Genomic DNA, 27,920 nt, shown 5'->3' with positions numbered 1-27,920 from the left:
CACCTCTGGTCATTCCTACCGAAACGGTGAGGGTACGACACGGGTTGGCGATGGCAAATTAGCTTCGTCGTCGATCCTCCTTACTGACAATATACACGTATTCTCCATGTCGGGTCTACCTTCAAACGACACAGAGAGCCCTCCAAACCAAGAATGTCGCATCAAACAATCACCTCGTTGTATTCCCTCCTCCCAGACTGCCCTCGAAAGATCCAGTGCACCAGCCGCTCTCACACGAGCGTAGAATGTGTTCAAGACTATCGTTTGAGTCTTCGGACACAAAGTATTAAATGATTCATGCGAGAATGGTTGTTTGAATGCATCGTATATTGCATCTAACACATTTCGCACTGTTACTCCTGAAAGATTTTGTGTTTCGATATACCAAGTGTCCGAGTCAGGTATGATTCCACAGTGAATACGCAAGTGAGTGAGTGGAGGTCGTGTAGCGGGAGCTGATAGTTCGTGAGATCGAAGTAACCGTGGCGGTTGAACCGTGTTAACGCGAACTAAAACAGTTGACGGTGCTTCGCGGATGTTCCATGAAAGGAGCGAAGGATTCTGGATCCCCTCTATCATTGTGAATGGCTGATTAGAGAGTAGAGGGTGGATTTGCCTCGACGCAGGCATTATACAGGGATGACGGTGGGGGGTGGGTATCGAGGCTTGAAGCGTTGGGCGAAGGAAAACGAGGGAATATAGTGATGACGGAGAAGGCTCCTTTTCACAGTTAACAGCATTTTGAATACTTACTAGAGCAAGGTAAATTCATTGAGTATGTACCGACTCATCATCAATTGCAATAGGCGGGCGGTGCACAAGAAGGCGCGCCTCCGCGCCTGTGCGAACCCTAAATAAGTCTGTGAATTCGGTTGGCAGTGCTTTCAACGAAAGAAAAATCAGAAATGCATCATCAGATTAAATACAAATACCGTGCTCTGAAACTCTTGATCATCAAAGAGTCGACGCGAGTCATGACCATGATGCGGAATAATGAATCAAAGGTGTTTTCACCAAATTCTGATAGGTTCTGATTCGAGCTCGTCACGATACGTGTTGAAATATCGTTACCGCCTATGTACAGAATATATGGGATGCCAATGCCCTGTGTACTAGATGAATCATCCTCATTGAAGCTTGATCAATGATGTCTAGAGACGGTCCTGGTACAGTTGGGGGGGACTTGATAAAACTTCAAAGCTTCGTCATGCGCTTGCACCTATCGACGGGTATTCATAGGTATTCATCTGTATTCATGCCCAGACAATTCTATACCGCAATAAGGTAATTTGGTACAGGTCGTAGCTTCCGACAACTCTAGAGGGTTTGTACTTGTTTCAGAAAACTTGCGCGCAGAGAACTCGGAACTTGTCAGAGGCGCTCGAAGATCTAGGATTCACGGTGATAGTAAAGGACAGATGATAAAATTAAGCTTATATCTTCAATTATGTAATTCTATCAACTTCCTGCTCCCTCCCACCTTCAAGTTGGCACCGCGCTGTGAGTCTGTGACCCCCTTACAAAACAAGAATGAGGAGGAGGAGTAATACCTCGCACCCCTGGTGCCTGCACCACCGTAAAACGCGCCACGCAGTAACGAATGACATCACACTAAATTCGCTCCATCCATTGGGAAGTATAATTTAAAAAAATCACCTCTATTCCCTGAGACCACTTACCAAAAAACCAACTCTGAATCAACAACAATCATGTCACAACCCAGACAAGAAGACCCAGCCAATGTCCGTCTCGGTGAAGGACTAGACAACGCCCCTCCTCCACCGAGCACGACAAACGAAGATCGCACGGACGAGGAGAAGAAGAACGAAGCTGAGATCGCTGAACGTCTCTCCCGACTTATCGAAGATGCCAATTCCAGAGTGGTTCCCCTCACCAAGATGATTCGCAATGTGAATAGAACTTCTGGATAGATCATGTCTTCGAAAGAAATTTACTTGCCCTCCACAGCACATCGAAAACATGGAAGCCCGTCCAGACGACGACAAGAATGAAGACGAGCTTGTTCAACAAGTTAGACCGCTCCTCCAACAAGCAGAGAAAATCATGAATGAATGCCAAGGGATGATGAAAGGCGCTGATCCAGATAATAAGATCTCTGATAAAGCAAAGCGACACCAACAGACCCACAAGGCTACACCGGAAGAGCAGAGGTTGGCGGAGGCGTTGAAAGTGGTGAGTACAATGTCCCGCTGAACTTGAGAATCTTCGTGGACTCATTGTGCTTGAAACGCATATGGTATAACGGCTGCTAACTTTCACAGATGATTGAAGAAGTCGGAGGAACTATTGAATGGGCTAGGGACAAGCTCGATAGCTTCCCCAAAGCAAAGCGAGATCTCGGTCCACTGCTTGATGCCCTTGGTCGTGAGTCATACCCCTTACCGATATCTTTATTCCTCACTCATAATACACTAATTTTATTCACCAATATAGAACCGCTAACACAAATCGTCTCCGGAGTCGCTATGCTCCTCGCAGGCGTCTTGAACCTCGTCAATAACCTCCTCAGCGGACTTGGATTGAGCGGCCTGTTGACCGGTATCCTTGGCGCTACGGTACGGATTTTCTTGTTTAGTAACATAGGGCATTTTCGAACTCTCATTTTTCTTCAGGGTCTTGACAAGATATTCATTGGCCTGGGACTCGGGAATCTGTTCCCGAATGCAAATAAGAAGAAATAGATCGATCGCAGTCCTTTCTTTTCAGCTGGACAGCGGAAATAGACTAGAATAAATCGTGGTTTGTTATACATAGTTTGCTACGCCTAATGTCTCTTCTTGTATCATGTATGAAAATTGAGATATGTAGCACAAATTTCGACCCCGGTTTGTGTGCCATGGGGCCTAGAGTTAGGCTCACTAACAATACAATGTTGGTATTGACTACCAGTGCAAAAGCACTGGTACTACAGTAACTGTTTTGGTGAGGAATCTATATTGGAGATGCAACTGCTGTATTAATCATATGATGCTGGCTGGGTGTGGACCTCACTTTGACTCTGTTGCTAAATTGGGCTGGAAGAGGAAATGACTTGCAAAACTTGCAATAAAACAATATCCTCTCAAAAAAGAAGAAAAGAAGAACGAGACTTGAGCACCTCAGTTCAAAGTTGGGTAGAAACAACAAAAACAAGTATGTAGAACCTGGATGCCCAGGGAAGGGCAAAGAACAGAATGCCCCTTCAGCCATACTCCAACACTACGAACCAGTGAACAACTCAGGACAGGGTAAAATAGTTCATCTGCAAAACATGTATACTCGCCAGAGCAAGGATACTAGCTGGAGAGTGCTCTCCAGCAATGAAAGCACCCAAAGCAAAAATCAAAGCCTGCTCTGGGTGCTTTCACTGCTGGGAAGTGCTCCCAAGTGCTCTGAGCTGCTTTCGGCTATTTAGCCGAACATACAGGTTTTGCAGATGTTGCGAATGTGCACAAATGAATAAACAATGTACTTGCTACTTTGACAGGTACATGATAATTTGAATCAAGAATCCCAATGGGTTGAATATCATTGCCTAATGAGAAGTATTGATTTAATATAGAGGAGTCAGTTGCCAATCATTTGTTCACAAGAATATTTATCCACACTCACTTGGTTTCATCAACACCATTACTGTGGGAGACCATCACTCTGACCAGCCTTGGATCAAGTCGTTTGATTCAACTAGACATCTGCAAAACATGGATATTCGGCTAAGGGCTGAGAGCAGATCCCAGCAGATCCCAGTACCGAAAGCACTGAGAGCAGGCTGCTCTGAATGCTTTCACTGCTGGGAAATGCTTTCAACTGCTTTCGGACCCTTAGCCGAATATCCAGGTTTTGCAGATGGAGGACTAGGAGGACCTCTCCTTCCATAACTGTTCCTACATAGGGCCATGTGATAGGAACCTCTTTCATCAGCAAAAGAGACCGTCGCATGTGTTGCATTGCAAATTCCAGGTGCATTTGCGATGCATCCTGAGATGAATATGTACTGTATGGTGACTCCCGAGGCGGCACGATGGGAGCTACTGTCACGATGCAATGCGAGGGTCCTATAGAATCAGTACAATGAAGTACGAGGATCCTATAGAATCAGTACGATGAAGTACAAGGGTCCTATAGAATCAGTACAACGAAGCACGAGGAACGCCACATCGCAACCAGCGAAAAAACCGAAAGCCAGCCACCCGAAACCGGAACCGAGAAACACAAAATATGAAATTTAAGCACTAATATTCCGCAAACCCCTCATAGTCTTCATCAATCCCGTTGTCTTCTCCATCTTCTGGCCCTAGAACATCCTCCAACTCACCATCACTACCATGATTTGCCACTTCCACTTCCTCTTCCTCCTCACTGACAATAACAGCATCACTCTCTCCATCCTCCTCATGGACAAGAGCAGTAGCTGCTGCATCGAACATTCTATCCTTATCTCCAGGCTTGACATTGTTTTGCTCTTCGAAAACTCGGGTGGAGGAGAGAGTGGACTTGTGACCAACGCCGCCACCACGAAAGCGCATGAACATGTCACGATCAACCCACATGTTCACATAGTAGCGAAAATAATCTTCACCGTTATCGGCCTCCCGTCTTGCTAACGAAGGACCAACGAGAAATTGGTCAGTTTTCCCATCGGAAAATGCAGGGATAATGTGACATCCACGGATAACATTACTAGGGTCAACAAATCCAAACGATTCCGGATTACTGGTGTCAATGAAGCCGAGCTTTGGCATGTGCTTGGTGGAGATACCATACTGTTCCTGTTCATTTGCTAGTCCAAACCAGCGAACGAACAAAAAGTCAAGTTTTTGAGCAAGAAGGGATTGAGAGAGTCCACTGGAATGAATGACATCAACATGGTAGACTCCAATGATTCGAGCGAACCAATAAGGGTGCTCGGAGGAGGTCTCTGGGTCTCCAGAGAGCATCATGATGTCGGAGTGGGTTCGAGGATTGCATGAGTCCTGGTTGCGACGCATGTCATATGTTGTATAATTAAGACGTATGACCTTATGGCGGAAGATCTTGTTATTTTTGAAGGTAATTGTAGTACGCTGTGCAGCGGAAAATTCACGTTCGTTTTGAGGTATGCCAAGAAGTCGTTCCAAGATATGATCCTTAAGTTTTGGAAGGAAGTTCTACAAATCGGTCAGTACAAAGACTTAACAATGACTAATGGTAACTTTGACGCACCGTAAATGCAGGATCATATTGAAGATCACCAAGCCAAGTGACTATATTCTCAGAGAAGCGTGTGCTTGATGAAATGTGGTAGTGTGTGGTAGGGTCTGTAAACGGAAGAGGATCGGAGTCATCAAAGGAAAGTGAAGGTCTTGAAACCTTTGATCGAGTAGCGCGATGTTGGATGTTAGTTGGTTTTTTTCGTAAAAGATTCTTGAGTGCACGTCGACGCTGCTCATGCCGTGCAATTTGAAATGTGAAGTGGATTTTGTTGGTGTGGATGTAGAGTCTTTTGATACGACGATGCTCCAATTCACCCTACACATGCATTAAAGAACGGAAATGCGATATATAGATAATACTCACTAGCTGTGTACTGTAAGAGTCTGTGGTTCCAAATGTTCGAATGGTCCAAGGATAATCTCCAAGTGCGTGAAACTTGTAGGTATTGAGGTTGAAAAGCTTGCGACGTGGTTCGCTATCTGCTATTTTGTTCCTATTTTGACTGTCAGTCTTCTTCTTCTTGGCTTTTCGCCGAGCTTTAGCATCAGCCTCACGAGGAAGGAGTTGAGTATCAAATTTTTCAGCAGTTTGAATGGCAAATGTACGCAGGAGACATCCCAGCTCTATGGTTGCCACCTCAAATGACTCTAATGTCAAGTCAGTGTGGAGGCGCAGCTTGGCGTAAGCATGCCAGGTGGCCATATGAGCAAGCAGGTTTTGAACAAGGTCATCAATCTCTTGAGACCTGGTGGCGAAGAGTCCTTCGAAGCAAGTTGGTGCACACTAGACCACTTCAATGAGCACTCAAAGTGAGGATAAAAAGTTGAACATACCTGGAGTAGATCCTCATAATCACGAGCAGCCAGCTTTTTCAATTCTGATACATTGTCAACAAATCGACGAATAGTTCCACGTCCGAATGTTGGAACAGTTCGGAATCTAAAGAACATGAGATTCATATATGAATGACAAGTACAACACGAACCTCTGGTTGAGCTCTTGTACAGTATCTTTCCCCATTGCATGACACATACGGATGAGGTGGATGATGAGGTCTCGAAAGGTACCAAGTTCGATTTCATGCATAATATCATTTACAAAAAGAGCAAAATAGTTGAACCCGAGATCATGGAAAGCTGCAGAGAAAGCATTCTGCATATTGTTAATTGTTGAGAAAGCTTGAATCAGTGGAAACGTACCCGGTGAGGAGTACAGGAGCCCTTTAACTCATTCTCGACTGCAGTGCTTCCGATCCCTTTGCCATGTTTGAAGAACTTCTTTCTTGCCTTCTCAATCATTTTTCGAAGCCTTTTATTGTCGATTCGGCGAGAGGTCTCACGGCTAGCCATGTCTTCTCGGGTTCCTATTCCAGAAACTTCACTTGTTTTGATGGTGCAGCGAGGGCATAGATGTGTACCGAGATTCTTGATACTGGCCAGGAGTATCCTAAATAAAACTGTCAGTTATTCACAACTAAATCGATGGCAGAATAAATATCTACTTTTCAGGATAATCAGCTGAGTAAGTAAAGAATCGAGGATATAGTCTTCGAAGGATACCATCAGGCCCTTCAACCACAACACCATGGACATATGCATGAAGGAAAGCTACCGTGAGGAGAAGCTTCCAAACCTCATGTTCGAGTTCCCGTTTGAGGTGAGTTTTCATTTCATCACTTGGAGCATGACCGAATTGCTTCGTGTACTCATCCTCGACTGTTTTTGGAAGCTAGAAAGGCCTTCAGCAGATATTTTGCATACTATGTGAAAGACATACTGAAGGAAAATACACAAGATGATGTGCAGCGAACTTACTTGGTTTCGCACGAGAGTATTTTGACTGAGAACCGAACCAGAGATAACCAGGACATATGGAAGCAGTACCAAAACTGGCAAGGTGTGTAGAATCTGAATAGGCCATGATGGGAACCACAACGCGTTCGAGATTACAGCCTGGCTCAGCTGGACTGCTCAAAACCTCACTCTCCATCTGAAGGAATGCATCCGAAGTATAAACCTCGCCATGGACCCGAATAGGTTCTGGATATTCATCCCGCTCCCACATCTGCTTGTAGCCTCGTAGATGATACTCTGATGCTGCCTCGGATGAGTAAGCTTCCTTCATAACCTCCAACAGGTCTCGGTGAATGATATTGTCAACTTCAACTGTAGGAGCCCTGTCTTCGCTATTCTTCTTTCCAGTACAGGGAAGGGATATCTTCACCGAACTCTTCTTCCAGCCCGCATGAGTGTCAAAAGGAAGATTTGAATTGACGGACTGAGATGCAATGAATTCGTCAAGTTTCCTTGCTTCTCTTTGAGTGTTGAACCCTCGGAGGTCTTTAGGATCGAAGCCAGGCTGTTGGATAATTTCCTCATTTACCCTCTGAATCCCAGCAAGGCCGAAAGAATTGTCGTTACGTTCATCATATGCAAACTTCATCATGTGGTAGGTAGACGTGTTTGGGAAGGGAGCATATGAATCCGTCAACTTAGACAAAGATTGAAATCTATGACTAGATGATGAAAGCGCATCTGAAGCATATTTCCGTGGACCAAAGCCGCTCTCTGGATCGCGCGCAGGAGGCTGAGATATGTTGAACATGCTTGCATCACAAAGATCGTCAAACGAGCTGAATTCATCTGGTTCATATGTTGGATACTGAATGTACTCGCGAAAAAGGCCAAACTGGTCAGGCTCTGTGGATACTGTAGACAAAGGAGCATGTATATCTTGAACAGAGGGAGATCTCCGAGTTGGAGTTGCAGGAATGGAAATTGGAAGCGGAGGTGTCAAGCCATTTCGAGTTTTGGATGGTAACCCGGATGGAAGAGTGGAAGGTTGAGAGGGGACAAAGTCACGAAATGTTGCAGGAAGGAAACGCTGGCGTTTTGGTCGCCCTGCAGGAACAACTGGCATGAGAGCATCAGCTTCCCGCTGTAAGTCAATATCATCAGGTTGATATTTGTTCTCATGTTCGATGGGTATATTTTCATCATACATAAACGTATCAACATCCTGATTAGAGCATGAATCAATAAAAATTAAATTCGATGTATACATGTGAGTCTAGCGTACCTTCCAAACTGTGTCCTGATTTTTGTCCTCCCCATTCATGTCAACTTCTTCGTGTTCAGACTGAGCCTGAATCACCTTGAGCAACCAAATTTTAACAAAGAATGAATTGTTACTTTACCCTGATATCCACTTTTGCTTTCCGATTCTTTATCTTCATTTTGAGGTGTTTACGAAGAGCTTCAGCAGCAGAAGCCCTGCTTCTGGCCTGGTCTATCCGTACATGTTTCGTTCCTGGACAGATCCTCTGATGGTTAGAGAGTCCACGACCTCTATCGAAAGATTTCCCGCATGATGTACAAATAGTTTTAACCATTTATATGATATATAGAGGTTGAGCAGCGAAACAAGTGTGGTAAGGGAGCGTTATACGTCAAAACGTGAGTGCAAGTAATGTGATCATGTGCTTTATAAAAGCGGTCAAAGCAACTTTGTCAATTCTTTCCATTTACTTTCACTATGCCTTCCACCAAACGGTCTACTCCTGTAGTCAAGCTGTCTAAATCCTCTAAAAAGCCTCGACGTTCTTCAAACATTAACTCTATTCCCTCAAGCTCACTCAAAATTAACAACAATGCTGGTAGTAGCTCCTCTAGTTCTGATTCTTCAAGCGATTCTGGAAGCGATAGCACAAGTGACTCAGATTCTTCTGATGGCGGCAATAACAACAACATAGCTCAAGATGATACATTGAAGGAAAAGGGTAGGAAGGAAAAGACTCGCGTGAAGATAATCCATATTCCGTACGTTGTTCTTGAATGTCATTCATCGTCTATTTACTTAAGTCATTCTAGAAAACATCGCATCGATCCTATGGACAAAGCTGGGCGCTGGGCTGTCTGTGCCGTTGATGCATTCCTCAATATCAGTGCAATTGAAACGACTAAGCTAGAATCCCTCGAAGAGGGATATGAGTAAGTGATCTTCTTTGACCATTTACTCATCTCACCATTCATAGGCCAGCCGAATCCGACCAACCATTCCTCCAGGCATGGGATCAACTTGTACTAATAGCACCTATCCTCGAAACTCTTCTAATGAAAGCACATACTGAGAAAGGTCAAATGAAGTATGTCGATGCATTGGACAAGGTATGTTCCCTCCCACTTTTGACTGGTACCTTGAATTTATGCACATATCTTAGATCTCTCGAAGTGCTCTATGTGCTCGACAATATCACACTGGCATCATCCGTCGTGACATCCTGGACTGGATAATTTTCAAAGACGATGAAACGTATCTTCCAAAATATCCGAAGTCTCTTCGTGGCATCAACCACCCTGCTACTCTTCGTTTAATTATTCCTCAATGTTTTCGAAACAAGGTTGATGATCCAACGTTCGTTATTCAGTCAATTTGATGAGCATATATGCATTCATTCTTTTTTAGATTTATAGAAAAAGTTGAGAATGGTAGAGTCCGTATCGAGGCATCAGAATGGCCCGCTTTTCTATATGATCAAGATCTAGCCGACGTCAATGACATCGAAAAAGGACTGTTCACTGGCGGCACATTATTCTCTGTATCTCAATCTTCATATCTATTTTTTGCTAACACTAATCGTACTCTCAACAGGTTTTCTTCGCTATCTTCTTTGGAATTAGTTCAGCTCAAACCGGCACTTATCAAAAAAACTCTATAGCTGCTCGTAATGGGATGAAGAAAGTCACTGGCAGAAACATCGCATATGCAGCGATACAGGTGAGATGCTTTCGAGAGCTACCTCGCTTATTGACTCTCTTTAAGGCCCGTTTTGCACTTTCTTCAGTCGAGAAATGGAACATCCCAGATAATCATTTTGATTACGTTGTATTCTATAACGAAATTGTCGACTTTTTTGAAGACTACCCTAAGGATGAACATGTTGTTTCAATTCTGGCTGACTGGAACGAGTACGTGACAGTATATCTTCATATTCTTCTCTAATACACTCTTCAGAAAAGTGTTCGGGCATAAAGATGGGCTTGGCGGTCGTGACACCTGGGATTTAGACAAATTGGAACGTGAAGACACAGAAGGAAGCGAACATACAACTTCTACCACTGCCATGGCTCGAGCTGCTCGAAAGGCTCGGAACACACCCCCCACCACGATATCTTGATGTCCCACATTCATTCTGCTGTTCCTATCTTCGTCGCGTTACTCTCAAACTACTGGCTCTCGTACGTTGTATTCTAGTTATTGTGCTTATGCCTGCTACTGCTTCTGCATTGCTGCTCCTGTCGTTCTCATATCATGTATATTTGCCTACTATTGGTCAATGATAGCATTATTGTTATTTATATATGAGATCTAGTACGACCAACGGAGAGATTCAGCGCGATGTTGCCTGGTAATGTACAGTAGTTTCCGGGGGATCGCAGTGCCTCGTAAGCCTCAAATATCCTCGCATCAGTTGCGAGGTCCGAATTTCATTGTAGCTGGCACGAGGAATTTCTCGCGAACGAGGCGGCGCAATGCCGTTGCTGCCTCGCAATGTTGTCACACCTTACAATGCAGTACGATGCATTGTTTCGCCTCACGGTGAGCCTGACTTTTTGCTGATGTTATCACCGTGTTGAATTTTGTTGCGATTCCACCAACTGTCCCTTGTCACGCCAGGTTTCAACTTCAAGTACAAGGATTTTGGATATTGATGTACTAAATTCGGGTCTGCCATTGCTGAGAATATTGATGGCTGATCTGGGTCCATGCGGGGAGTATATACAACACCCTCAAGGAGCGGATGTTCTTTCAGTTTCCCCAAGAGGTAATTCACCACTCCTTCAAGTGTAGAGAATGCATCCAAATGCCATGGGAGGGTTGGAATAGTATTGTACAATTTTTCTTCGTCTTTGGCCTCTATTGTAACATCCCCAAGCGCCACCCCAAGTTGTGGTTTGCTACTTGGCTGCCGGCTCTGGATTTCAAAGGTACCTCTGAATGAAGTTTCTTTTGCTTCAAAAAACATCGGTTTTCGACGGGCGGAACCTAAACGAAGGACCCAATATTCACCATCTTGCAGAATCATAATGCGAGAATCATGATTTTTGAAATCAGTTACGGTTGAAGCAGCTATGCTTGCACCACGTTTATCGTATCTTAGCAGCACGAGAGGGAGCTTCAAGTCTTGGTCTGAGAAAAATAAAGAACAGTTGTGTCAGGATGGTAACATACTCATGCACGAGAAACAAGCTTACTCCCGCCTGGGGCACGCGATTCCAGCTGGGGAATGGTGGAGAGGGCGTCGCGCGGTGCAAGTGGCATGGCCCAGACCCCAAGGATGGCCAAAGGGATGAGGACAAGTACGCAGAGCGAACGTAACAGAGATCGCGGTAGGAACAGCATAGCGGTGATGACACAGGGGGGTCGAGAGTACAAAGGGGAAGCGAATTGGGGTGAATCGGAGGAGCTAGAAGATTTGAATCCTCAGTCCCATTACATAAGGGAAGAAGGCTGAAGAAGGGTGGCAATGGCTCGCTTGCTGCAGCTGTAGCCGCCTATGAGCTCGAAATTGGGCGGCAACAGACTACATATTGTGAGAATTTGGCTAAGCTACTGCTAAGCTACCAGTAACCAGGGATGATAACGACGATGAACACAGTATTTATATCGATACATTGTAAGGCTAACGGAGTCAATTGCGTAACGGATGAGGGTGTTGTATACAGTCTTGCGGGATAAGCGCTAAGCATTTGCTGAAGCAGAGTCAATTGCGCCTGATTGATTGTTGCAACCTGCAACTCTGGAGAAATTATGTATTGTAACTCAAGCGAGAGAAAACAACAAGTGAAAGCAGAGAAACGGAAGATGGTATAAGATAGAATGAATTTAATAAAAAAGTAACATACATAAATAATAAATGGAATGCAAAGTATGGGGGGTATCTAAGTGTGCGGTGTAAATCATATCATAAAAGAGAATTCCAAAAAAAACGAAAACATATCACTTTCTTAAACACCACCGCCTACTCTCACAACACTTGCCCTCTCAACCCTCTCCATCAACCCCCTCACGCGTTCACCCAGCCTCTCTCCTCTGATCTTCCTCTCCAGGACCTGATGCGCAGGCATCCTCTTCCGAGGCATCCATACCCCACTCGGGCTCGGACGACGGGGGATTTCAGGGGCAGTCGAACCAATAGGATCTAGTTTCTCGATACCAGTTTCTGCGTCTTTGATACCTTCACCCTCTAAAACACCATTATCCTTCTCCCTATCTGCTGCCACCTCCTCCATATCTCCATCCTCCCTCATCTCAATCTGGCCATTCTTCCTCCCCTTTTGCAATCGCAGCCCCCTCCTCCGACTAACCTCCAACCGCCGCGCATTCACCTCTGATAAATCCACAACACGCGGAGACGAGGTGTATTTCATCACGGATCGGTATACTAATTTCGTCTCGGTTAATAGGGGAAGAGGCTGCGAGGAGGATGATTTTTTCAGTGTAGTCCTCGATGCGGGGTCATTGTATTCTTCATCTCCCTCCGTATCAGTATCAGTATCCGACAACCCCGAAGGAGCCAATGCCGGCGTCGGAGGTCGAGATGAACGAGGAACAGGAATAAGAGGCAACGCCTGGATTTCTCGAATCAGATCGTATCCCCGCAGATAAGCGTTTTCGGTACGGAGGAAACGGACGGTGTTGCGAAGGGCAGTGTACTGTAAATAAAATAAGAATAAATTATAAGGAATGATTGGAAATTTTACCTGATCCATCAACTGCGCATGATCCAAATTCCCCTCTGTTGCAGTAACACCCGCACTTATTAAACCAGAACCACCCACACCTACCCCATCCTGGTCTACCCCCTTAACATGTTCCCCTCCTCCTTCAACAACATTTCCCCTCCCCCTCAACCTCTCCACCTCCCTCTCCAACCCCTCCACCTCTCCCTGCATCTGCACCATCGCCTCCCCATACCCCGCCTCCACCTTCCTCAGCCTCCCCACCTCTACCTCCATCTCCTTGACCATCTCCTCCATCCGCCTCACCTCCGCTCCCTTACCCTCCGCGCGCCGCTCGAGGAGCTGTATTTTCACTGTGAGCTCGGCGAGGTGCTGGTCTTTGGCTTTGAGCGTGCGGGAGAGTGAGAGGAGGTCGGATTGGAGTTGAGAGATGAGGTGATTGTAGGTAGAGGAAAGGGAGTTGGTTAGGAGCGTTTGGACGGTTTGGATTCGGGAGATCCAGGGTGGGGATGGGAAGGAAGGGGTTGCAGGATTTGTGCTCGCTGTCACTGTCGTTGTTGTGGTCATTGCCGTCGTCGTCGTTGAAGGGGATAAGAACAAAACATTCGCAGGATCAAGCGTCTGCGGTAACAACCTCGCAGAATCCTCAATCAAATTCGTTATCATATCCCCTACAACCTCCCACCACAACATCCCAGGTTTAAACAACATCGGTTTCGCCGCCACTGCTGTTGTCGTTGTTGTTGCCCCCGTTGTCCCACCTCCACCACCTACCACGATCCCTCCCGCTTGCTGTTTCGCGAACCCCAAAATCTCCGTAAGCCTAAACGGCGTCGTTTTACCGGCACGTACATCGGCTAGGTAGGGAAGTGTTTGCTGGGCGAGGCTGATTCCGAAATTCACGAGTTCCTGAACGGTATTGCTTAGGACTTCCATTTGCGGGAGGAGGTGTGGTTTGAGAGCTGCGTTGGCGCCGGAGGTCGAAGTGGAAGTTGGGGTTGAACTTGCTAATTCCTCTAATCGTTTAGCCATCTTACGTACAGAGGTCTTTGCTGATTTCGACCTTGAGAGTAGTGTTAGTAGGGGTGTGTATAGTTCTGTGTGGATATCGAAGCCGCCAAAGTCGGCAGAGGGGGCGAATTCTGTTGGAGAACAAAATAAAGATGGAGTTGGTTAGAGGATTATTGTCAGAAAATGAGAATTATATTTGGATGGAGTTGAAGAGTTACGTGAGTCAGGTCATATACGGAGAGAGAGACTGAGAGAGAGAGAGAGAAAGAGAGATAGCAACTCACCTTCTTCTTTCAACAACCCCTCAACACTAGTCTTCATCATCCCAATACTCGCTGCGAACATGTCGAGGTCGAGGTCGAAGAGCGTGAGGGTGCCGAGTTCGCGTTCGGCGATGTCAGGGCTGTTGATGTGGGTGAAGGAATGAAAGAAAAGAAGAGAAGAAGAAACGTACCCAAACAACTGCCCACCGAAATAATCCCCGAAATACATCTCCGCGAGGTGATTGAACTGTGCGTTGATCCTGATCAACCAAAGAGAACAAACAACAATCAAGAATCATTTTCGAGAACAACTGAGCGAAAACGCACTTAATAACATCACTAACACACTCCCTCTCCCTAAACTCATCTCTCCCCAACAACTCCACATGGATGTCCATGCGTTTTTCTAGCGGCTTGAGCTCCTCGTAAAGTCTTCCTACGGATATCCAAAGCTCAGGAGAACAGCGCCGGAGGATGGCGGAGAGGCGTTTGCAGAGGGTTGAGAGGCTGTGGACGAGTTAAGGGATAAAGCTGGAAGAGAAAGAAAGAGAGAGAAAAATGGACATACACAGATAACCTCCCCCGCATCTCACATACACCCACCAATAACTCTGTAACCACTTTACCTTCCACTCCCTCTACCGCATCATCCTCCCCTCCACCCAAATCCAACGCCTCCGGCAACCCATGCGTCTGCGCCACCACACGATTGATGATATCCGCTTTCGAAGCGATCCTTTGGAAGAACATATACACCCTCACTGCGTCTCGGTCGGTGCCGCCTGTAACCACAACAGGAGAGGTGGTGGGTTTCTGGGATGGGTCTTGAATTTCACCGCCGCTGACGCTGACGACTCCAGAAGAACCAGTGTGTTTATGCGTTTGGTTCTGGTTGATGTTGTTACCCGCATCCGCTTCACCTTCGGCCACCCCATCCCGATAAACCCCTGGTAAAAACCCTTCCACGATCTCCAACTCCTCTCTCAACTCTCTCTCCCGCATCTTGCTCAACTCAGCCTCGACGTCGCGGGCACGGGTTTTCGCAGCGGTGGATTGGAGACGGATGTTTGCTGAGAGGATGGCGGCGGTTTGAGAGAGGGCTTCGCCGCGTTGGGATTCGGCGGAGGCGGTTGTCAGGCGGAGGTGGGTTAATTCACTGGGGGGAGAAAGTGTTAATGAGGAATAATGGGGAAGTAGACAGAAAGGGAGAGATAAACCCACCCTTGTAATTGTACCACTAAATCCCTAAATTGACCAATCGTACCCTCGTAATCTGAACATGTATCTGATAATGTCGAGATCTTGAGCTGGGCAGCGGAGAGTTGGGTTGACAGGGTTTCTAAATCCCCTTGTAACGCTTTTTCTGTCTCGATGTGGTTTTCCTCCAACTCGTCTGAGAGCTCTTTGAGAGCTTCGAGGTCTTCGATTGTTATTCGCATTTCTTCGATTTTCTATGCGAGTATTAGAGATAATAGGAAGAAAGGAAGATACAGTTCGTTACCTCCCCAAGTACTAAATTCCTCTCAGTAAGCTGCACAAGCATATCCTCTGCACCGAGCGCATCGTCCAACTGAAGCTTAAGATCATCAATTTGAGTTTCAGCGTTGGAGAGCTTGACGGTTGTCGTAGACAATTGAGCTTGTAATTCCTCATACCCAGTTAAATCTTTCTCCATTTCCGCGATTCGCCTGCGTTGATCCTGGTCTGTATCTTGTGTCATATCACGGAGACGGAGTAGAGCTTCTTTGAGACGCTCGTTTTGTTTTTCTAGTTGAACATACGCCAGGGTGTTTGTGTCTTTCTGTTTCCCCTCAGGTTTTATTTCTCCGTCGTTCTCCAATTCCCACAACTCTTTTTCCTCCCTCAACACCTCGACCTCGACCTCAACCTCCGCCAACCTCTCCTTTACCGCCTCCAACTCCCCCACCGCAATCTCCGCCCTCTCCTCCGCCATCTCCTTATCCAACATACACATCTCCAACTCCCCTTCCACAACCTCCTTCCTCTCTTCCCATACCTTCACCTGCGCCTTGAGCTCGTTGATTTCTTGTTTGAGAGAAGTTAATTCTGTTTGTTGGGATTGAAGTTTCGCTTGGAGTTTGGGGCGGAGAGAGAGGAAGGAGGAGGATTCGGCGAGTTTGGATTCCAGGGATTGGATTTGGAGCGTGTCCAGCGTGCGGTTGGTTTCGAGCACGCGGACTTTAGTGAGCAATGCATGGATTTGGGGGTGGGTGTCTGGGAGGGTGATAGATGGACGTGGTGGTTCTGTTTCAGGCGCCGTCGTCGGAGGCGACAACGAAGAAGTAGGTGGCTCGGATACAAAGGCAACAGTTGCAGACGTCGGCACTGGACTAGGCGTCTTTGTCAATGGAGACGACACTCTCGGAGGATTTGGCGACGACGGTGACGGAGCCTGTTTCAACGAAATAGATCTACGCGCCTGATGTCCAGGTCTCGTCAACGTCGTTGAAGACAACGACAACGATGATTTCTTCGTTGGAGATAATCGAGAGGACGATGGTTTAGCTGGACTTGTTGAACGACTGCTACCAGATGCCGACGCCGGCGAGACGCGTAGTGTCGACGACGCCGACGACGATGGAGCAGTGCCGAGACCGTTCCCGATACTCGATGTCCGTTGATGACCCAACGTTGGGCGACGCGCCGCCGACACACTCATCTTCCTCTCTCCCTCCTTCTCCCTCTCATTCCCCACAATCCTCTTAATCTGACTTCCCCTCACAAACACCCCATACCCCATCCCGCCTTTACAGCTAAAATACCTAACTCCACCTACACTCCCGTCGTTCTTCCCGTTCTTCTCAAATAACTCCACGCCGACCCATTTGCCGGGTTTGAAATCGGTGTAGCCGTTGAACCGCACGACGCCTGTGCCGATGCCGGAGGAGAGCTCGACGATGGTGCCGAGTGGCGGGTCAGGAATTGTCGAGGCGGTAGATGAATTCATGGTGTCTATTGCGAAAACATAGAGGAAATGAGCGTGGTGGTGGTAAACGCGTTACCTGGCTGTATGCGCGCTAATTTAACTCGTTGTCTCTGGCGCTTATTTTCTTACCGAACGTGGGCCGAAATTCCTTTAACAAATGTCTGAACCTGTATCGGTGCTATTCCTGCCTTACCTGTAGGCAGCCTGTAGGCTGTCGCACACCAGGTCTTGATATAACGAAGTTTTTCTATTCACACATTCCTGATGATACTCATGAAAGATGCCCATTTACTCGATGTCAAGTCATTATGCCAACAACGAAGTTCTATTTCTACCAGCCGTTCCAAACTCTGTCGCAATGCATCCAACTCTGGGGTAGCATATGTAAAAGCTTCTCAGGCAAACGGAATAGCCTTTCTGAAAGTCGTGACCGGGATTTTATGATGCTTTACGAGGTCTCCGTACTATTTACATCGATGGCCAGATCACCGGGTGGAAGATTTTCAATCTGCGTAACGCGAAGCATTCTCTGTTAAATGAGGCAGTTCGTGCAAAGGATTAATTTGCACCCAGTGTAGATAAAGATAGGAGCTTACTTGGTTGTACTTGCGATGCATCCCACAGCTCGGAATCCCATGGTAAAAACTTTCCTGCGTGTGACTGACTATTCACCGGATTTCCATCTTTTGGATGCAGTGATACACTTATAATCATTTAAATCAAGACCAGTACTCACTTGGTTTGACCTGTGATTCGTTCTTCAACAGGAAGGAGTTCCATGGTAGAGATGGGACAGCCTCCCCTTGATAATGCGGAACGTGTTCCAAAACTGTTCCTACAAAAGGCCATGTCGCTGTTATTCCTCCATTCTTCCTGGGATGGTTCAGCTCACGCCATCGATTTGGCGTCACACCAGGAGCCAACTTCACATACGAAGTATGTGGATATTGGTTTTCGCGAGTAGGGTTCGTCATTGCCAAAAATATCTGCTGCCAATTATTTTCTTGGTCTTCATATTTGAAAATTGCAGGGAGCGGGTATTCATCCATGTCCATCCTTCCTGACATGTACTCTATTAACATGTGAAGCGCACCATACGGGCTCGGCTGTGGTGGAAGGTTATCAATAGCTTCATAGAAGTCCGACTTGTCCTTTGCGTATTGAAATACAGCTTTTCCCAGTGACAGGCCACGTCGGTTGGTGGTAACAGCTGTCCTGTGAATTTTCCAATGCTCGGTTGTTGGAACTTTCTTAGCAGAAAATTCTTGGACGCGGGTAAGGAGTATAAACCAGTTGTCATCAGGGAGCAAAAGTACAACACCAGGGTGGCCAGGATCCTTGCGATTTTTTTCGAATATAAAGGGCAATGTATTACCAGCCGAGTCTCTTCTTTGGAGTTGCAGAGAGACTCCGAGATCTGAGAGAAAGTGAGATCGGAATGATGACGAAACCTTGAACACCAGAAAAGCTTACCATTGATACGCGGTTTCAGCTCGGGAATGGTTGATGGAGATTCACGCGGTGCAAGCGGGATAGCGAAGGTCCCCAGGATAGTCGAAAGGAAGAGGACAAGTAAGGAATGTGAACGTGCACAAGATCGCGGTAGTAAGAGCATTGCGACAACAAGAGGAGGAACACCACAGGGGGAGAGAGATCAGGTGAATTGGAGGAGCTATCGCGAACTCTGGGCAGAAGTATACGCAGAAGATACGATGACGAAAGTGTTTGAGATGTAGTTTCTGGTATCTGGAACGTGGACTGAATTCGAACCTGAGTGATTCATCCTATCGATGTAGACATTGACATACTGGTGACAAATATGATAAGCAGCGAGTGCAAGAAGACCGAGATTTGTCAACAAAAGCAAAGTCACTATCGCATGTATTAGTTACAATCGACGAGGAAATATATGCTACACACCGAGCAGCCTTGATATAGGAGCCCAAAAGAATGAATCGGAACTGAAAATCGTATGTGATGTGTCTAAAGGAATTTCGAGTCAGCCCGGATAAGCATGCGAAGATTCATATACATACAAGGCACGGCCAGATGATAAATTCGACCAGCGAATAAATCTGAGGTGTACAGGAGCTAAGCACCGAGGGCGAGGTGAGGGAAAAATGCTAATGAGATGTGTGAAGAAAGCCTCGTGACCGACGCCAGCTATGGTGGCAGTGCTTGGCAGTCAGGCAGTGTCCCAACGAGTTTTGGGTCCCGGTCTGTCCCGGTTCAACGATTTCCATCTTTTGCTGCATTTGCAGTAAGGCTAGTACTAGATGTACTGGGATGTACTTCATTCAAATGAGTATGATTGAAGTTGGTCTTTCCCAGAAAAACTCTGGAAGTCACCGGTCAGACCGTTTATGAAGGCGGATACCACTTATGTAGTTACTATAGTAGGGTGTATACATAGAATATGTTGCAACCTCTCTGAGCTCTCTCTGGAGAGTCGGCTTATGCACGATTATACAAGAGCACTGAGTGTGCGAAGAAGATTTACCACAAGAATACAAAAATGGACTTCAACAAGTCGAGGTCAAAGTAGAATCGTGAGGAGTATCCCGCTAAGTTGCACTAGTAGTATTGTAGGAAGGTGCCAATCCTATTTGTACATTCAACCCCTCCTTCTTAAACCTTTCTAAACTCCTTCGCAATGCATCCAAATCCCTGGGAGCTCTGGTCTCCAAGAGAGACATGTTTTGCAAGGGGTATCGTAGGTAGAAACTCTTCAAACAAACTGGCTGGCCTTGTGAAGAGAGATCAGAGGTTCCGAGTCTCCATCGCGAATGTACAAGAGTGTAAAGCAGTTGATTTCGAGGCCGTATTACTAAATGGAGGTTTTCCAATTTAGGAAGCAAACAAGCCTTTGAACGGACCTGGATGAAGTCTTCTGCTTTGTCGACCTGGTCAATATCCTCTTGATCTTCAAACACCACATCTCCGGGTTCACCACCACCATCCTCACATATCAATAACTTTAGAATGGGATATACACCACGTAATTGATCCATGACTTCGACAACCTCCAGATCTGTGATTGATGGTGTGCAGGAAAATAAAGGTAGTAGGTGGTCAAGGGAGAAAGACACGTAACGAAGACTCAGGTGAGTCAAATTGTTGGCACTGCTACGATCAAGCATGCGAGCCAGAGGTTTAATAGAGTATGATCTCGAGTCCTTATCGGAATCGATGAGTTCTAGACATGAAACCTTGGGTAGATCAATGCTGAACAACAAATTTGATATTGCGGATTCTGGTATCTCCAGAATAAGCTTCTCTGCATTGCAGGTGTATAGTAGAGGTAGTGCATTGTCCTCTGAAAGTGAAATATCAATCTCCTTCAACAGAAGTTCTTTGAGATTTGGACAATATGAAATAAGCACCCAGGCATGTCCAGGAGATACGTGGCTTATAGCAAGATGAGTGATTGTCGTCCGTATAAATGCTAGATCAAGAGCTATTGCTGTGAGGGAGAGATATTGAAGATTGGGACAAGGGACTGGAAATTCCAGGAATGCGCATTCTGTGCCATCATAGAGGCCATCGAGGGAAAGGGAAGTCAGCGACGGAAGCCCCCGGGTAGCAGTTGTATTGATCAATGGCTTCAAGTAGGAATACGCACGTACAGTGCGTATGGTAACGTGGCGCCAACGATTAGAGTGTTCTTCTGGGAGAAGCAGAGGTAACGAGTATTCAGATACCTGGTTTGCAAACTCGTTGATGAGGAGATCTATAGGATGCGAGGAAGAGCGCCTGAGGAAGAGTTCCAACCCGGATCTCACAACAATGCTCTTTTCCATCTCCTGAAACCCAAACGATGACCATAGGACTGGTAATGAGCATATTATCGAGTTCCAATAATGACAAACCTGTCCCAGGTCAAGCGTAGGAAGCCTTGCAACATTAGAACGAACTTTTCTTCTTTGATCTCTGTAGTATCGAGCCCCCGGGGCAATATGATTGCCAACACCAGTACAACAGACGTATTCAAAGATATCCTCCAGGAGTTCACGAGGAAGTTTTCGGATTGGGGAACAGAGGGAGCTGATCAATGTGATGTGCGCTCTGAGGAATTGTTTATGAGCTTCGAGGGTCTCGTGTACATCCACCAGACGGTCAAGTTTGTTTTGACAACGATCGAGGTTGATCTGGGCGTTTGCGAGAAGGTTGGAGTATGCCGAGTGTTCTAAACCAAAGGGATAATAGCCAGAGCGTATACGAGATAAAATTTCGGTGAAATCCGGAGGATAGAGCTCATCGTTAAGCGGATCGCCACAGTTGGTACTTGACTGCACGAGTTTTGGAGGCCAGTTATAACCGGCAATGGATTCTGTATAATAGATGTCATCTACGGGCAAGTAACTTACAGTATGAGCAATAGAGCCCAATTTAAAGATAGGAATACCGTTCACTCACCATTGAAGGGAACCGTCATGATTGTTCAGCATTGAGAGTACTCACAAGGATGTTCTCATGACCGGTTACATTCCACATGTCAGTCCAGTACCAAGTAGACGCACATCGATGTCAAAAGCGCTCGTCGCCAGTTCAAGTTTAAAAGATATTATCACTGTGGGGAAGAACACGTTTTGGCACCTCCAAAATCCACCCATTATCCGTAGATTTTTACCAAAAATTGACCGATTTTGGGATGTCAAAAAGTTTGTATATTTCTCATATAGCTGGATATAGAATATGAAGTTCATATTGTGCAGTTATTCTGAATTATCTACCAATAATATTGAGGATATAATAATGACTTTGTGCCTCACAATTTATTAATATTTTTGGCTGCTCGAAATTTGAAATAATTGTAACATAACCTACCAGTGAACATGAGGACTATAGTCCGAGCTTATTTGAAATAATCATACAATATTCTCCCATAGATAATTTAAAATTTTTGCGAGATATTCACCTAACAAAAAACATGAGGTTTTTCAAAATAACCTCGCCGAGGTTATGCATACCCGATGAGGACCCCGGAAGCTCCTGCCAAACCCCACCCGCCTAGGCGGCCTCAAGTACGCTACGATTTTGGCCTCAAGCAGGCCTCAAGTACGCTAATTCGGATAAGGAATGTCACGTGAAATCGTAAAAATTGCTCTCAAAATACCGAATTTTCTTCCCCAAGCCTGGAATCATCTTTCTGTACGTTTTTTTGACTATTATCGCTGCATCCGGAGCTCTTCTGAGCTTCTTTACCCAAACTCCGGTGTCAGAGCTCCACCTACGTCCATTGGGCCACCAAGTCAGCCAATAGATACCCAAAGTACGCTATCTCGGACAGGGATTGAGCCTTCTGAGGCCTAAAGTACGCTAATTTCGGCCAAGGAAAATGGCAAAATTGGGTCCTAAAGTACGCTAATTCGGATGGGGTCTGGTAGGAGCTTCCGGGGTCCTACCCGATGTTGGGACATCGAGACGTCAAGACGTCGTTGATATCGGGACATCGAGACACTGGAATGTCGTTGATATTGAGACGTCAAGACGTCGTTGATATCGGGACATCGAGACACTGGAATGTCGTTGATATTGAGACATCCAAACATAGAAATGTCGCTGGTGTCGGGATATTGAGATGCGTGACATTCAGGAAATTCGGGACATGTTGGAACATGCCAGTTTTCACCTAGTATTAGGTTAGTATTGACCACCACGACCTATGTAGGAATGACATAACTTCTGGCCCCATCCATAAATACACAGAAGGCCCTGAGGAAGGCTTTTCTTATCATTTCACAGAACATAGTGGCTACCTGTGGCTGCACTGGCACATCCTGAATGTCCTGGATGTCATGCGTCTTGATATCCCGACCACCAGTGACGTTTCTATGTTTGGACGTCTCGACATCGACAACGTTCCGGTGTCTCAATGTCCCGATATCAACGACGTCTTGACGTCTCGATGTCCCAACATCGGGTATGCATAACCTCGGCGAGGTTATTTTGAAAAACCTCATGTTTTTTGTTAGGTGAATATCTCACAAAAATTTTAAATTATCTATGGGAGAATATTGTATGATTATTTCAAATAAGCTCGGACTATGTTCCTCATGTTCACTGGTAGGTTATGTTACAATTATTTCAAATTTCGAGCAGCCAAAAATATTAACAAATTGTGAGGCACAAAGTCATTATTATATCCTCAATATTATTGGTAGATAATTCAGAATAACTGCACAATATGAACTTCATATTCTATATCCAGCTATATGAGAAATATACAAACTTTTTGACATCCCAAAATCGGTCAATTTTTGGTAAAAATCTACGGATAATGGATGGATTTTGGAGGTGCCAAAACGTGTTCTTCCCCACAGTGTATGTTTGCTTGAGAAGCTTGTGCATATGCTACCCCCGAGCTGGATGCATTGCAACAGAGTTTGAAACGGCTGGTAGAAATAAAACATCATTGTCATGTCTTGACGTTAGGATCGGGCCACTAGCATTTGCAGTATCACCTGCAGTGACAGTCACTGCATGGTATCTGCATGCACCTGCATCACACTTATGGCATATAAATGCCGGCATTTATATGTATTTTGTCTAATTATGTTATGCTATTTTGAATTCATTTTTGCTGCATGTTCAACTATTTCAGGATACGTCTATGCACATTGAGTTGATATATTGCTTGGTTTACAGATGTATGTAAATCCTATATGCTTAGTTATGTATGTCACAAGCACTTCACTGTACTCACCCATTCATATTATCTGCAAAACCTGTGTTGAAGCAACTAACATCTGCAAAACCTGTATGTTCGGCTAAATAGCTGAAAGCAGCTCAGAGCACTTGGGAGCACTTCCCAGCAGCGAAAGCACCCAGAGCAGCCTTTGATTTTTGCTTTGGGTGCTTTTGTCACTGGAGAGCACTCTCCAGCTAGTATCCTTGCTCTGGCGAGTATACATGTTTTGCAGATGAAGGGACTCGACATTGCTGTTGGCATGATGTATCTGCTACTGCACAGCATAAGATAATAACACCATTTATGTAACTGTCCGCTGGTCCTATGCACGAAGTACTTCCCTAACAAGCACTGTCTGGCCAAAGCACTGAAAGCAATTTCTAGAAACCACTTCGGTGCTGGGAAGTGCAGTCAGTCTCTTAGACAGAAATCTAGGATGTACAGATGCATCTGCATGCTCCTACCTTTTGAATGCATTTGCCTGGACTGTAACTGCACACATCTGCATTGTGACTGCATGCAACTGCACTGTAACTGCACATACCTGCACCTCATCTGCACTGTAACTGCACACATCTGCACCTTACCTGCACTGTGACTGCATCAGCCTGCACCTTACCTACACTGTTACTGCATTCACCTGCATTGTTCCTGCACTTACTTGCAGTCTCACTGTGGGCAATAGGGCTCTGTACCTTTGCATTGAAATTATTGGGGACTGAAATCCTGCATTCAATCACAAGGCTCTGAGTGTCTCTATGCACTACATGTATTTTGAATACGGCCTTTGGAAAATCATTGAGCCACCAATATTGTGAAGCTACTATCCCCCTAATTCTCACAAATTAAGCACTGTTGGCACTGAAATGTGGAGTTTATTCTGGGTCATTTGTGGATAGTTAAGATTATGAAGGGGAGGAAGTTACATTGCTGATTTTGGCCAATGGTTCTGAAACATCATATAAAAGGCATGATGGAAATATTCTTGCAATCTCATGGTATTGCCAGATTTAGGTTGAAGAACCTAACCAAGAGTCACAGGGCCATGTATAAACACTGGTCAAAGACTTACAAAAACAACTTAAACTGTAGGAGATACTTGATATAAGAAATACTTTGATTGGAAAATTCTAGAGGACAGTATGTGTATTGTTATACTTTTTTGCTTTTCGGAGTTCTCCTTGGCCAAATTGTCATCATTTATCCACTGCTTTCAAAATCCACCCAAATTATTGATGGTGGAATTTGGAATTATACCAGGTTTGTGAACACCAGCTGGTATCATATTGTAGTACAAGAGGATATTACTTACAAAGCTGAAATTTTAATGATACAAGATACAGAAAGCCTGCATTGAGAATCAATGCCAAGAAACCTGGCATCAGACTTGACAGAATAATGAGATCACTATCCAATTTCAATCAAATATTCACATATCCATTCAGCCCCTACAGGCCATTATACTCCCTGTTATTGTCATACAAAGCATTTATAGAATGGGATATATTTTGTACAGTGGAGGATCATCTATTTACATATATATTTGAGTAACTGCAGTGCTACTGCATGTCACTGCATATGTCACTGCAGGACTACTGCACATGTCACTGCATATGGTACTGCAAATGTTCTGTGCCCGTTAGGATCGAGTAAATGTGCATCTTGCATGAGTATAGGGAATGCGTAAATTCAAAAAACTCCACGGTGTTAAGGCATTGTGGGCTGTTTCTGGTATACACCCGAATCCCATTGGCCTCAACAGTTACATCGGTCGTACACTCGTGGAGGAAACTTATCATCGGCTATTCCGACTTAAAAAGGTTATCATTGCACTGATCTCAAAAAAGTTAGCCCGGAAGCTCTTCGGTGGTTTAGTTCACTCCGACAACGTTTGGAACAGGTGTAGGGTCAAATTAGGCTGGTTATTTAATTGATGTTTGGGTAGAAGGAAAGTTCTTGTGTGGAAGCAGACTGCGTACAAAGTTAGAGAATATGCAAGAGAAAAATTATCACAACAAAACTAGTAGGTATCATAGGATTACTTAAAAGTCCATATTGGTCCAGATAGCTGAATGATGGTGTCCACAAAAGAAAGGTTTAAGAGAGTAGTATGTGCGTGTGTCCGTTTTGGTGTCTTAATTCTAGTACAGAATTATGCTTTCAGTTCAACACACAGTTAGGTAACTGAAGCCTCTTGAGTGTCCGACTATGGAAAAAGAGAGGATATGAGAAGCGGTGAATAGACGATCTATGCCCCACGTACTTGGAATGGAATAGACCCCACCAGCCCTCAACACCACCAAATTCGGCATCCTTCCAAGGCTCATCTTTGTCGATGACATGAGGGAACGATACCGCAAGAGAGCATATAAAACATACCTTTGAACTAAATCCACGTAATTAGTATGATGGTAACGAATTCTTGATAGTTTCGAACATACCTCGAAAAAGAAGTAACCTGTTCCGTTCTGGTTGGCTTGACAGACAAATGTGTCGAGGAAGATCTGTAGGTTCGCCTCCGATGCATCCGAGGCCCCGTTATTGGCGTTACCCGCGTCGGATGAGAACTGGTGAGGATGAGTACAGCGAGATTGGTGGAAGAAGTGCATAACATACTGAAGGCCAGCCAGTTTCAGCGATGTACATTGTGGGCTATGTGAAACGGTCATTCTCGGCATCGCACCGGGTAGTTTGAGGCCAACGAACCTTATTGGAAAGAAGGGCAGCAGGTTGAACGTTGGTCTCCTCAAAGAATTCAGCAGTCCATGCAGCGGCAGTTTGCACCGTAACGTTTGCAAACCAAGGATGTACATTGGCCATCTAACTCAGGTTAATCAGATATTACGAGGAAATAGTATGACATTGAAGCTTACGCCATAGTCCACAGCTTCCAAAACTTCTGTGTTGAAGTAGCTTCCAGCATCAGAGTTCCCGACGGGTAGGGTCTTCGACAAACTCATTTCAGACAACGTCGAACGAGTATCGTTAATGTCTGCAATAAGAATTGCTGCTCCTTGATTGCCAACAGCACTGTTCGGGTCAGTTGCTCCATTTGCGTTAAGATAACTGAGGAGATTAAATCAGAAAGTGCGATTCAGATGATAGGCTCGGAAACTCACTTAAGCATGAACTCGTTTCCAACTGTCACACCGGCTATATGATCCGTGCCATATGTCTGAGCAAGATCAACCACGGTTTCGAGCTCCCCGAATGAATGACTTCACCTCAATGGCTGCTTTGATCTCGTCGCGCTGTCTTGTGTAAGCGGTCGAGTCGTCCGGAGTAGGGTAATTTGCGAGATATACTTGCATGTCTACTTTGGTCTGCTTGATGGCCTCAAGCTGCCGAGATTATTTGTGAATACCATTGCAATTGTAGCAATAATGGGTGTACATACCACGAGAGCAGACTGGTTACAATCTGCGCCGTAGAGGCGGATCGTTTTCGTGAGTTGGGACATAACCTACCCAAAGACTTGATTAAGATCGCAAGAGAAAAAACTGGCGAGCGGAAGAACCTGTATGTCCTCAATGACATCGTCCAACGAATTAGTACAATTAGGTAGTTGAGAGCCGGCTGGGGTATACGCCAAAGCATAGAACGACTGGTGGAGGTTGGGATCTTTCTCGAATGTGCTGGGGTCATTAGGGTTCGTTTGTACCGGGTCACCGTTACTTGACGAATTGGAAGTTGCTCCATTGGCACTGGCCGTGTTGGACGATGTTTTGCTCGAGCTTTTGTTCTGAGATACGCCGACGCCGACACCAACACCAATGGCAATGATTCCGAGTAAACCAATAACAGAACCAATAATCTAAAAGTTATTGGGTGAATACGAGAGGAAGTCAACCAGAAATCAACCACACACAATCCACTTTGACCGCTGAGAGCGGGTTCGCATTTGTCCAGCCATAGAAGACGCTCGTACCAAGTTAGCTATGAGCCTCTTGAAATAAAGTAGAGTAGGTGCTGGTGGAATAGGACCAAGGCTGGGAGAATATCCATCAGCGTTTCAGCGCCGTTAAAGCGCCGCCCTGTTAGAAAGTAACGTCAATCCCGGTTATGGCTTCATT

At 45.5% G+C, this 27,920-nt stretch overlaps 8 protein-coding genes across 8 annotated transcripts; 2 read left to right on the top strand and 6 right to left on the bottom strand.

The window, feature by feature from the left end:
• Positions 1–15: 15 nt before the first annotated feature.
• Positions 16–1,069, bottom strand: C8R40DRAFT_1248936 (uncharacterized protein; the record flags this gene model as incomplete). The annotated part of the gene is made up of 1 exon (XM_046233665.1): positions 16–1,069. The coding sequence occupies exon 1, from the start codon at positions 628–630 to the stop codon at positions 16–18; it is 615 nt and encodes a 204-aa protein (XP_046088149.1). The 5' UTR covers positions 631–1,069.
• Positions 1,070–1,709: 640 nt separating this feature from the next.
• Positions 1,710–2,892, top strand: C8R40DRAFT_1183295 (uncharacterized protein; the record flags this gene model as incomplete). The annotated part of the gene is made up of 5 exons (XM_046232981.1): positions 1,710–1,910; positions 1,969–2,193; positions 2,283–2,385; positions 2,455–2,576; positions 2,634–2,892. 5 exons carry the CDS (start codon positions 1,710–1,712, stop codon positions 2,700–2,702), a joined length of 720 nt encoding a protein of 239 aa, XP_046088148.1. The 3' UTR covers positions 2,703–2,892.
• A 1,340-nt stretch (positions 2,893–4,232) lies between these two features.
• C8R40DRAFT_1168980 (uncharacterized protein) lies at positions 4,233–8,428 on the bottom strand (the record flags this gene model as incomplete). The annotated part of the gene is made up of 10 exons (XM_046231292.1): positions 4,233–5,147; positions 5,203–5,508; positions 5,557–5,976; positions 6,027–6,132; positions 6,179–6,345; positions 6,393–6,639; positions 6,695–6,921; positions 6,970–8,211; positions 8,272–8,337; positions 8,390–8,428. The coding sequence occupies 10 exons, from the start codon at positions 8,426–8,428 to the stop codon at positions 4,233–4,235; spliced, it is 3,735 nt and encodes a 1,244-aa protein (XP_046088147.1).
• A 299-nt stretch (positions 8,429–8,727) lies between these two features.
• On the top strand, positions 8,728–10,194 carry C8R40DRAFT_1068264 (uncharacterized protein; the record flags this gene model as incomplete). Its single annotated transcript, XM_046225984.1, has 7 exons — positions 8,728–9,011; positions 9,063–9,182; positions 9,227–9,359; positions 9,413–9,606; positions 9,658–9,790; positions 9,844–9,969; positions 10,015–10,194. The coding sequence occupies 7 exons, from the start codon at positions 8,728–8,730 to the stop codon at positions 10,192–10,194; spliced, it is 1,170 nt and encodes a 389-aa protein (XP_046088146.1).
• A 296-nt stretch (positions 10,195–10,490) lies between these two features.
• Positions 10,491–11,897, bottom strand: C8R40DRAFT_88626 (uncharacterized protein). The gene is made up of 2 exons (XM_046236570.1): positions 11,448–11,897; positions 10,491–11,382 (listed from the first exon to the last, which is right to left on the bottom strand). Exons 1-2 carry the CDS (start codon positions 11,593–11,595, stop codon positions 10,787–10,789), a joined length of 744 nt encoding a protein of 247 aa, XP_046088145.1. The 5' UTR covers positions 11,596–11,897; the 3' UTR covers positions 10,491–10,786.
• C8R40DRAFT_88818 (dynein associated protein-domain-containing protein) lies at positions 11,898–17,353 on the bottom strand. The gene is made up of 7 exons (XM_046236582.1): positions 15,711–17,353; positions 15,431–15,660; positions 14,778–15,365; positions 14,537–14,716; positions 14,231–14,469; positions 12,957–14,077; positions 11,898–12,908 (listed from the first exon to the last, which is right to left on the bottom strand). The coding sequence occupies exons 1-7, from the start codon at positions 17,175–17,177 to the stop codon at positions 12,201–12,203; spliced, it is 4,533 nt and encodes a 1,510-aa protein (XP_046088144.1). The 5' UTR covers positions 17,178–17,353; the 3' UTR covers positions 11,898–12,200.
• Positions 17,354–19,599: 2,246 nt separating this feature from the next.
• C8R40DRAFT_1264269 (uncharacterized protein) lies at positions 19,600–21,727 on the bottom strand. The gene is made up of 2 exons (XM_046233887.1): positions 21,573–21,727; positions 19,600–21,504 (listed from the first exon to the last, which is right to left on the bottom strand). Exons 1-2 carry the CDS (start codon positions 21,589–21,591, stop codon positions 19,721–19,723), a joined length of 1,803 nt encoding a protein of 600 aa, XP_046088143.1. The 5' UTR covers positions 21,592–21,727; the 3' UTR covers positions 19,600–19,720.
• A 4,012-nt stretch (positions 21,728–25,739) lies between these two features.
• On the bottom strand, positions 25,740–27,875 carry C8R40DRAFT_1097076 (glycoside hydrolase family 17 protein). The gene is made up of 11 exons (XM_046227760.1): positions 27,716–27,875; positions 27,365–27,661; positions 27,245–27,310; positions 27,072–27,188; positions 26,967–27,022; positions 26,721–26,913; positions 26,554–26,667; positions 26,464–26,499; positions 26,289–26,414; positions 26,111–26,169; positions 25,740–26,053 (listed from the first exon to the last, which is right to left on the bottom strand). Exons 1-11 carry the CDS (start codon positions 27,758–27,760, stop codon positions 26,008–26,010), a joined length of 1,155 nt encoding a protein of 384 aa, XP_046088142.1. The 5' UTR covers positions 27,761–27,875; the 3' UTR covers positions 25,740–26,007.
• Between the last annotated feature and the right edge of the window lie 45 nt (positions 27,876–27,920).

This window comes from Lentinula edodes (genome assembly GCF_021015755.1).
Source record: "Lentinula edodes strain Le(Bin) 0899 ss11 chromosome Unknown C8R40scaffold_11, whole genome shotgun sequence".
In the NCBI taxonomy this organism is placed as follows: Eukaryota; Fungi; Basidiomycota; class Agaricomycetes; order Agaricales; family Omphalotaceae; genus Lentinula; species Lentinula edodes.
The sequence above is the reverse complement of the archived record's forward strand: the minus strand, read 5'-3'. Positions and strand labels throughout refer to the sequence as shown.

Excerpts from the sequence above, each read along its gene's own strand:
- C8R40DRAFT_88626 (XM_046236570.1), bottom strand. The coding sequence starts at position 11,595 with ATGCTGTTCCTACCGCGATCTCTGTTACGTTCGCTCTGCGTACTTGTC. Across the intron at positions 11,383-11,447 it reads ATCGCGTGCCCCAGGCGGGA|ACCAAGACTTGAAGCTCCCT; the intron begins GTAAGCTTGTTT and ends TATTTTTCTCAG.
- C8R40DRAFT_88818 (XM_046236582.1), bottom strand. The coding sequence starts at position 17,177 with ATGAATTCATCTACCGCCTCGACAATTCCTGACCCGCCACTCGGCACC. Across the intron at positions 15,661-15,710 it reads GGAATTTAGTACTTGGGGAG|AAAATCGAAGAAATGCGAAT; the intron begins GTAACGAACTGT and ends ATACTCGCATAG. Across the intron at positions 15,366-15,430 it reads TTAGTGGTACAATTACAAGG|TGAATTAACCCACCTCCGCC; the intron begins GTGGGTTTATCT and ends TTCTCCCCCCAG.
- C8R40DRAFT_1097076 (XM_046227760.1), bottom strand. The coding sequence starts at position 27,760 with ATGGCTGGACAAATGCGAACCCGCTCTCAGCGGTCAAAGTGGATT. Across the intron at positions 26,914-26,966 it reads GGAAACGAGTTCATGCTTAA|TTATCTTAACGCAAATGGAG; the intron begins GTGAGTTTCCGA and ends TAATCTCCTCAG. Across the intron at positions 26,054-26,110 it reads TGGGGTCTATTCCATTCCAA|TCGGACACTCAAGAGGCTTC; the intron begins GTACGTGGGGCA and ends CTTTTTCCATAG.